Genomic DNA, 10,446 nt, shown 5'->3' with positions numbered 1-10,446 from the left:
TTAAATGTTTACTGTTTCTCTGCTATCATTTCAGCAGAAATATCCTGCTAATGAGCTTAGCCATTCCTTATTTTTCAAATAAGGTAAAATTAATTAAACTGATTCCACTGATGCTGTGATTGTTAAACAAATATAAACTTTTTCTTACTTAATTATTATTAATTATTTGTATTACCATAGTGCCAAGAGCCCTAGTAATAGACCAGGATCTCATTGTGCTAGGAAAAGTACAAACTTCTTTGTATTGACTGTCAAGTGTTAAACAAATAATTCATTTACTTATATTTTTTTAGATACTGCTGCTGGTTCGAAATCTAAAAGACACCGCTGTATCTTATTTCCATTTTTACAACAATATGCCTACACTTCCCTCCTTTGGCTCATGGGATGAGTATTTTACAGCTTTTATGCATGGAAAATGTACACTCTGTTTTTCTGTTTTTTAGCTATTCTGTAATTAATGGATTGGCAAAACTGGGCACTGGGATTCAGGAAGACGTAGGGCAGATTCTGATCTCAGTTGTATTGTTATAATTCAAGAAAAACTTCTTGGTCTTAAAGTTATTCTAGATTTATAAATGTTGTAATTGAAATCAGACTGTGACCCCTGAAATCAAGAGAATTCATTCACTGACACAGACTCCCTCTGTGATCTTGAGTAAGTCATGTAAGCTCTTACGGCCTGACCACCATTACCCTGAACTTTATATAGTCTGAAACACAGATTTAGGAAATTAAATATGAGTTATATTACCGACTATGCTAATACAGTACTTATTAAAATAGTGTGACAGGGTAAGGCCAGATGGCTATAGGAAAGTAATGAGAAACAGGTATGTTAGTGTTGCTGGCCCAGAGGGCCTGAGGGGGCAACAGGGGGTTCGTTGTCCGGTGTGCGTCGCACCAATAGACACACCAGGGTGGAGAAGCAAACCAAATTTATTCGAGATCTCGAAAAGGCACTCAGGAGACCAGCATGTCTCAAATCAGAAGCACAACAAATACAAGCAAGTTTCCCATTTTATATTCCAAGCTGTTTGTGTGTAAGCCTTTGTTCTGTTTCCCCTCCACCCCTCCCTTCCCGACAGCGGTTACAGTAGGCACTACATTGTGGCGTGTTAGAAAAGTTCTCGTCCGCATGCTTATCTTTGGCCTTGTAGGCCTCTACGTAGTAGACTTCCCCCCTTCCTCCCCCCCCTTCTTCCTTATCACTACTGCTTTTGCTAGTGTGAGTGAAACTGCAGCTGTCTGCTAAAAAGCTGACCATTACATATTCTGCTTTTAGGCTGGTTAGCATTGAGGCTATTTAAAGTTCACAAGATGGAGTTGCTTTAGCTCACTTAGACCCAGAGCAGGGGGGTTTCATCAGCACTTATGGCCTTCCACCCCCCCGAGTTACCTGATAGCTATGCCTAGCGACATCAACAATAGCCCCAGGCTAAACAAATCCCTGTTACCAGGGTAACTAAATGGCAGTTGCTCCATGTTAATCAAGACACCTGAGGCCAATTAAGATCTTTCCAGAAGGCAGGGAGGAAACTCGGCACAATCGAGAGGCATGCTTAGTCACCCAGGAGACCCTTCCCCAGGAGGATAACTTACATGAGCAAGTGAGGATATCACCGAACTTGACACCGATCCAAAAGATTGAGGCAACCGATGTGATTAATCGTGACCGAGATGTGTTCTCTACAAAACCGGGGCGGACAACTGAGACCTATCACCATATCTGCACGATCCCTGGAGCCAAGGTAACATTGAGACCCTACTGTATCCCAGCAGCCAAAAGAGAAGAAATCAAGGCCGAAGTAAAGAAAATGTTAGAATTAGGGGTTATTGAAGAATCGTACAGTCAGTGGTCCAGTCCAATCATTCTAGTGCCTAAATCTGACGGTACCACGAGATTCTGTAATGACTTTTGCCAACTGAATGAAATATCCCAATTCAATGCATATCCCATACCACGCATCGACGAACTGGTTGATCGACTGGGTAGTGCCCAATTCTTGACTACACTAGATCTGACAAAAGGGTATCGGCAGATTCCCCTGACTAAAGAAGCTAGAGAAAAGACAGTGTTCTCCACCCCGGACGGGCTATTCCAGTACACCGTCCTCCCTTTTGGGTTACATGAGACCCCGACCACATTCCAGCACCTCATGGATAAGCTGCTGCGCCCCCATACTAGTTATGCAGCTGCGTACCTAGATGATGTCATCATCCATACGCCAGACTGGGGAACCCACTTGGAGAAAGTTGAGGCAGTACTGCGCACCATAAGGCGGGCTGGCCTCACCGCTAAACCTGCTAAATGCGCCATAGAGCTAGCAGATATATTGTAGGAAGGGGCATAGTGAAGCCCCAAACGAATAAGCTAGAGGCGATTCAAAGCTGGCCCCGGCCGGCCCGAAAGAAGCAGGCCCGTGCGTTCCTAGGCATGGTAGGCTATTACAGACGTTTTATTCCCCACTTCAGCACTAGGGCAAGTCCCCTAATGGACCTGGTGAAGGCCCAAGGTCCAGACATGGTGAAGTGGACCGATGCAGCAGAGGGGGCATTCATAGACCTTTGGGCGGCCCTCTGTAATGACCCCATACTCATAGCCCTGGACTTTAACAAGGAATTTATTTTACAAACACATGCTTCTGAGTTGGTGTTGGGGGTGGTTCGGTCACAAATGGTTGGAGAAGAAGAACACCTGATCCTCTGCCTAAGCAGAGAGCTGCTCCTAAGAGAACAGAAGTACGCAGTAGTTGAGAGAGAATGTCTTGCTGTCAAATGGGCTATGGAGACATTGTGTTATTACCTCTTAGGCCGGCAATTTACTCTTGTGATGGACCATGCACCCCTCCAGTGGATGCAGCAGAATAAGGAAAAGAACGCAAGGGTCACCAGGTGGTTCTTATCCCTCCAACCGTTCCAGTTCCGCATACGGCACAGGGCTGGATGCCACCACAGCAATGCCTGGTGTCCCAAGTTGCCGAACTCTATGGTGTTGAGCAGAGGGGGTGGGGGGTTATGTGACGGGGCAAGGCCAGATGGCTATAGAAAAGTAGTGAGAAACAGGTATGTTAGCCCCAGACTAAACAAATCCCTGTTACCATGGTAACCAAATGGCAGTTGCTCCAGGTTGATCAAGACACCTGAGGCCAATTAAGATCTTTCCGGAAGGCAGGGAGGACACTAGGTTGATTGGGATACCTGAAGTCAATCAGGGGCTGGCTGAAACTAGTTAAAAGCCTCCCAGTTAGTCAGGTGGGTGTGCATGTCAGGAGCTGTAGGAGGAAGTTGGGCTGTTGGAGAGGCTGAGGAGTACACACCATATCAGGCACAAGGAAGGAAGCCCTGAGGTAAGGGTGAAGTGGATCTTGAGGAAGTGGGGGGCTGCTGTGGGGAAGTAGCCCAGGGAATTGTACACATCCTGTTTCTAAAAAGTCAGCTACCATAGCTGATACTATTAGGGTCCCTGGGCTGGAGCCCGGAGTAGAGGGTGGGCCTGGGCTCCCCTCTTTGCCCCCCTCATTAATCACTGAGACTGGGAGACAACAGAGACAGTGCAAGGGAGGATAGCTTTTCCTCACCTCCCTTGCTGGCTTATGATGAAAATGGCTCAGTAGGCTGTGACCCTTGCCGCTAGAGAGAAAGGCTATATAGAGGGTCACAGTGAGCCTCTGAGGCTAGCGAAATCTGCCAGGAAACGAGGGACCCACGGAGACAAGGACAGAGCTTTGTCACAATAGGTATAAGCATGCTGGCCTAGAAATCCAAACCCAATATTCCAACTCAAAACAACTTCCCCCTATACTTTTTTTTCTGCTAATCTATGCATAAGCTGAATTCATTTAGTGTGTAGAAGGCTAAAATTCTTCCCACTGGTGCATAAAGAAGGGAATAGAGGTGAGCAAAATGTTTTCAACTAATTGTTTTTTGGGAGTCAAAAGTATTTGCTGACTTCAGGCTGAATTTGGTAAATAGTTTTGTTTGGAAATAAAATTTCTAAACAGAGGAAACATTTTGTTTCAATCATTCTGAATCATTTCATTTTGATTGTTTCAGTTTGAAATATTTTGTTAAACTTTTCTATTCAAAATCGCATTTCACTTCCAAATTTGGTCAGTTAAAGAAAAGACTACAAAAAGGGTGAAAAGAATCCAAAACGGCTGGATCAAAATGAATAACTCAAAATAAAATTTGTTTGGAGTCAAGTGAAACATTTTGGTTGATTTTAAACTATTTTTTTCTACTTTTTTGATTCAGCAAAAAAATAAATAAAAAATTAAACACTGTTTTTGGTTCAATTCAAGCCAGATTCTTTTTTGGATTTTTTGGTTCACTGAACCAAAAAATCTATCACTCACTCAGCTGTGATAGGGAACAGTGCAAAGGAGAGCCTCCTTTCCGACCCAGCCAGCAGTCAGACAGGATGTCTCCATGGCAAACAGGAGTGCGCTGGAATGTTCAGCTGGCTGGAAAGCTTCTACGCTATGTCCCTAAGGTGGTTAAGAGGGTGTTTAGTCCTTTCCACCTAGTACAGTCGTTCTTAACCTTTACTGCAGCCTGCACCCCTTTGGTTCTCAAAATATGTTCTCGCACCCCTTATCACCCCTCTTGCACCCCTTATCACCCCTCTTGCACCCCTTAAAACATATAATGTTAATAAATACATAGATTTGATTAAACAAAGTAGTTGTACTTACATGCCTGTGCTTAATTTGTGTTTTCAATGATTTACCTTCTAAAAAAATCTGGCATGTCTCGCACCCCCAGAAAGGGCATCTCGCACCCCCAGGGGTGCGTGCACCCCAGGTTAAGAATTACTCACCTACCAGATGTGTGCTCTTCCATTAGTGGCCAGTACTAGCCGTCAGATGGAAGGAACACTTATTGTTCCTATTCAGAAGAGCAGTGGCAAAATGTGTTAGTGTAGTCCTCACCTCAAAACCTGTCTGACACCATGAAGTCAGCCTAAGACTATAAAAGGAGTCCACATTCCTTGTCTCAGTTCATCTTTACCTCATTATTATTGAATCATTCTGATTTTCTGGTTTTTTTTTCTCCAGTGTGTTGGGGCTCCTATTTTGATTATTTAGTTGAATGGAACAAGCATATGGATGATGAAAATGTTATGGCGATAACCTATGAAGAGCTGAAAGAGGTGAGGTTAATGCTGTTTAAAGGAATCTTTACTTCATACTGAAATAGTGCATAACTAATGATAACAACACAGCTACTAAGCCCATGCAAGGCCTATACAATTCATTTTGTTTTTGACAGAAACCGACAAAACAGAAATTTTCATGAAAATTTAATCAAAAAGCCACATTTTATAAAAAAACCTCATGTTTCAGTGGAAATTTTTAAATCAGCTCTACTTAATCCCTATGATGAAATAAATGGTATGCAAATGTCCTATAATCCTAGTTCTAGACCTGTGAGTAGGGTGGAATTTCATCCTCTGTGACCACCAAGGTGCCAAGAAACTTGAATCTAGGAACAAAGAGACTTTGGAATGAATAAGGCCTACATCTAATAGTATCCACTTCATGGGGAAATGATTACCAAGAGCCAACATCAGCCTTGCTGTAAGCAGGTGTAACGCCGTTATCTTTCAATGGATTTGCACCCACTTACACCAGGCCTAATAAAGATTTTTTTAATATATACTGTCAACATGAGCCAGTGGCTTAATATTCAAAAATACTGAACATAAAGGGAAGGGTAACAGCCCTCCTGTGTACAGTACTATAAAATCCCTCCTGGCCAGAGACTCCAAAATCCTTTTACCTGTAAAGGGTTAAGAAGCTCAGGTAACCTGGCTGACACCTGACCCAAAGGACCAATAAGGGGACAAGATACTTTCAAATCTTGGTGGAGGGAAGGCTTTTGTTTGTGCTCTTTCTTTTGGGGGTTGTTCACTCTTGAGACTGAGAGGGACCAGACATCAATCCAGGCTCTCCAAATCTTTCTGAACAAGTCTCTCATATTTCAAACTTGTAAGTAAACAGCCAGGCAAGGCGTGTTAGTTTTATCTTTGTTTTCTCAACTTGTAAATGTACCTTTTTGCTAGAGTGTTTATCTTTGTTTGCTGTAACTTTGGACCTAAGGTTAGAGGGGATTCCTCTGGGCTCTTTAAGTTTGATTACCCTGTAAAGTTATTTTCCATCCTGATTTTACAGAGATGATTTTTACCTTTTTCTTTAATTAAAAGTCTTCTTTTTAAGAACCTGATTGATTTTTCCTTGTTTTTAGATCCAAGGGGGTTGGATCTTGATCCACCAGGAGTTGGTGGGAGAAAGGAGGGGGATGGTTAATTTCTCCTTGTTTTAAGATCCAAGGGGTTTGGATCTGTATTCACCAGGGAATTGGTGAAGAGTCTCTCAAGGCTACCCAGGGAAGGGAATTAGCATTTTGGGAGTGGTGGCAGCGGACCAGATCGAAGCTGGTAGTTAAGCTTAGAAGTTTTCATGCAGGCCCCCACATTTGTACCCTAAAGTTCAAAGTGGGGAAGCAGCCTTGACATATACTGTCAACATGAGCCAGTGGCTTAATATTCAAAAATACTGAACATCAACAGTATTGGGGGGTGGGTGCGCTGCATCTCTGAAACTCAGATAAAACATCTTCACAATAAAACCGGCCAAGTTTTTCAGCCCTCACTCAGTCAAAACTTTAATTGTCTTTAGTGGGAAATTTTGCCAAAATGGAGGACAATAAGATATGCCCATATGTAACCAATGTGGACTTCTCCAAATCTCACACATGAGTGAGCTGGATGGGATTGTATTCTACATATTGAATTAAAACCTAAATTACAGTAACATGAAGTGTGTAAAGCACTGACAAAATCCACAAAGCCATCTAACAATAATTTCCATTTGTAAATCAAGGCTGTCTTTAGCATGCCTTCCTATTATGCCCAGCTACCACAAAGCATATGGAGAGTGACCATGGGGAAACGCTAACAACTTGTGTAATAGGTTTCCACGGTGGGGAAAACGTGTTCAGTTTGCAGTCTGATTATGATCCCGATACCCAACCTTGCTAAAGTGAAATGAATTCACCTGAAATTTCACAGCTGTGATAAAGGGCAGATAAAGGGTAGATTTTTTCCTGGAAGGGTTGCTGCAAATTGGACAAGGTGTTTGGGAGATTATTTAAAAAATAAAATAAAAACAGGGTGATCTAATTTCTTCAGTGCCTGCAGTGTGGTACCTTGGCCCCACACTAAATCTATTTAGAAAAATCTTAATACAATCTCTCTCTCTCTCTCTCTCTCTCTCTCTTTCATTCTCTAAGAGGTTGTCAGCTTTCCAACAGAAAATGCTGATTCTATGGACGCTACATGTAGATTGCTTCAACACTTTAGATGGAAACCAGGCAGGCCAACCTACTGGCCACCCTGCCTGCTTTCCTGCTAGCTCCCCCTCCTGCCCATCTCTCTATTCCCATGCTTCTTGGCAGCCTCAGTGGTGGAACTGGGGTTGTCCCGAGCTTTCAGGCTCCTTGTTCCTCAGCAGCCAGGCTCCTTGGCAGCCCATCTGGTGAGCAGTTGCAGAGCTGGGCTTCCAGGCTCACCAGTTCCCTAACTACCAGCAGTGGCGGATTAGCCACAGGGCTAATGGGGCCCGTGTCCAGGGGCCCCGGCTAATTGGAGGCCTTTGGAAAAATGGGTCCCCCAACCTGCTCTGCCTGCTTTGGTGCTCCTGCTGGGGAGTGGGATGCGGGTGCGGGGGCTTGCCCCATCCCCGGCAGGAGCACCGGGGTGGGCAGACCAGGCTGGGGTACTAGTGCAGGAGTGCCAGGCAGGGTAGGGCAAGCCCCCATGCCCCAACCCCATTTCCCCAGCAGGACTGCTGGGAGGGGTGTGGGAGGTCTGCAGGTGGAAGGGATGGGGAGGGGATCCCACTTGCTGTGGCCCCACAAAACCATAATTGCCTCTGGCCAGGAGTCTGGGTGTCTGGCTTCCAGGGATACCTGCTTCATGAATGGACAGGTGGGCTCCTAGGCTCCCTGAGCAGCTGACTCCCTAGCTCCCTGGGCTACTGGGCTCCTTGGCTGCCTGCCAGATAGGTGATCTGCTGGATATCCCAGAAATCATATTTTATTTTGGAAACACCACAACCTTTCCACAATAGGAACATTTCAGCATGTCTGAAACAAAATATTGCAGAAGTTCAATTTTTGGCCTTTCATCCTAATTTTTGATTAAAAGTCCTGCAAATTCAATTTTTTTGGTGGGATGGAAATTCTGTTTCCTGGCTTGTTCTGAGGGGCTGAATTATTTTATTTTATTCTCCTAGTTTTCCTCTTATTATTTTTAGGTCGACTACTGGCAAATCCCCTTAGAACAGCTCTTTCTGCTCACTATTGTATCTGTCAAAATGCACCGTCACTTGGTGTGTGAAGGGTATAGAATTCCTTATTCAGGCATGTCCTTATTTGCACATTTCTTAGCAATGCCTTTTGCTTCAGCACACCTGAAGTGTATGAATACTAACAGGTATAAATTTTCTGGACTCAATTATGTGCTCAAAAGCTCTAGGTATTATTCTTACTCACTTGTATGCACAGCCACATATAAAAAGTATAGAGCCCACTTTTCATTTAGACAAAGTATCCTACTTCCATGAGTAAGGAGTTCAGGACAAGGCCCGTTGTACAGAACCTGCCTGGAAGTTACACCTCTTAGAGTTCCTCAGTGATGCAAAAGGAAGTAGTTGCAGATTTTTCACAGTAATTCTGCTCTGTGAAAGTACAAACCCTTCAGAGATACTCTTATAATCACTCCACAGGTGAGATCCAAATGGAATATTATTTCAATAATATTCACTCTTATCTTCCTTTTTTTCAGAATCAGATGTTAGGACTGAAAAAAATAGCTGACTTCTTTGGGTTCTCTCTAAGTGAGGAAGAGATTCAGACTGTTGCAGAGAAGAGCAGCTTCAAAGCTATGAAAGAGAAATCCTCCAAAACTCATGGAGCATTTGGGAAAATTTTCTTCCGTAAAGATATATTTCTGAAAACTCCCTATAAATGATCACCAGTCTCTTGCAGTGAAGTCACTGGCACAGCACCTCTAGCTGGCTGGGTGAACTGAAGGCGGAGGTTCTGATGAGGTCTTGGCTGCAGCATCCCTATCTTTTAGGGCTGTTGTAAAAGCCTGGCCCTCTGTGACATCACAGGCTTGGCAACTCTAGCTTGCTGGTGTGATGTGAAGGCACAGTCCTCTGCAAGGGTTAGTGGCTCAGGACATCTGTCTTGCTGGGATAGTATCCAGGAACCTTTTATTGCTGGGCGGATGGCCAGGGAAAGGCCTCTCTGATGCCACTAGAGTAGCAATGATAACCCCCACTGTGATGAGCATGTAACAGCCACCTCCAATCCCAGGCCAAAGATAAAATCCAGAGTGCATCCAACTATAGGTGTTGAGCCAGACTGTCCCTGGGCTAGTTCTATGGCTGTTATTGGTGGCTGTGGAATCTTGAGCTAACGTAGAAGCGCCACAATCAGTGCAGAAGTTGAAATCGCCTAATACAATTGCTGCAGTGACTCTGGCACTGCCACTGGTTAGCTCAGGAAGTACTCCGAGATACAGTGGGGTTACCTGTAGCTCACATTAGCATGGGGCTCTATTATCTTTCATTGGGATTTCACTGAATCCCGTCCGTTGGTGGGGAGACTACATCTGTCTTTCCTTCAGCCTCACCACTGACCCACCTCTCCTGATGTGTGGATCTAGAGAAAGGACAAGATGATGTGAAGACAGTTCACCCCACCTTCCACAGAGAATACATCAGATTCATGTGTGGAAGTTCCCCTCTGTGGGTTATGAATCATGGGGGCATTATCAGGCCCTGAGTTAGGATCTCTGGCTGCCAGAGGCTGAGGCTGGCACACAAGAACAGAGCTGCTAATGGTGGAGTGTGCATGGAGAATCTGATGTCTTCCCCTACATTTATTTAAGAATAAGCACCACACCTAACAAGACACATGCTTAGTTTGCAGTTTGAAGACCATCTTATCAAGAAAAAAAGCTACACACTTGGGGCCAAATCAGAACGGGTGTAATGACTCTTGAATATAACAAAATGGATGTTTCTGGGGCCAGTTATTTCTGAGATATGGTATGACCAAATCAATAAGATATACCAAGAACTTTACCTGTATTTTTAAAAAATCCTACAACTTAGAAATGGCTTCTCCAATTCACCTCATAGATTGCTGAAAGAATTCTCCTGTGGTCACAAACCTTAGATGTAGAGTCGCAAGAAGAAAGGATCAATTCTTAGGGATATAGATGGGGGAATGAAGGCTGTGATGTGCCAAAATCAGCCTTGCAATGGAAAGCTAGTTACAACTTCAATCAAGGAGTGATGATCCTTTCTCTCTAACAAATGATTATATATATATATATATATATATATATATATATATATATATATATAT

General features: G+C 43.8%; 1 protein-coding gene across 1 annotated transcript in view; it reads left to right on the top strand.

The window, feature by feature from the left end:
* Positions 1 to 297: 297 nt before the first annotated feature.
* The window catches only part of LOC112110793 (sulfotransferase 6B1-like), a 10,831-nt gene continuing 682 nt past the window's right edge, over positions 298 to 10,446 (top strand). Inside the window, exons 1-3 of the mRNA XM_029911027.1 lie at positions 298 to 420; positions 5,061 to 5,155; positions 8,852 to 9,008. Of these exons, the coding sequence (XP_029766887.1) occupies positions 357 to 420; positions 5,061 to 5,155; positions 8,852 to 9,008 (316 nt within the window). The 5' untranslated portion in view covers positions 298 to 356. The remainder of the gene's footprint in view (positions 421 to 5,060; positions 5,156 to 8,851; positions 9,009 to 10,446) is intronic.

The sequence above is a fragment of the Terrapene carolina genome, unplaced genomic scaffold (assembly GCF_002925995.2).
Source record: "Terrapene carolina triunguis isolate 2854851 unplaced genomic scaffold, T_m_triunguis-2.0 Scaffold85, whole genome shotgun sequence".
NCBI lineage: Eukaryota > Metazoa > Chordata > Testudines > Emydidae > Terrapene > Terrapene triunguis.
The sequence above is the reverse complement of the archived record's forward strand: the minus strand, read 5'-3'. Positions and strand labels throughout refer to the sequence as shown.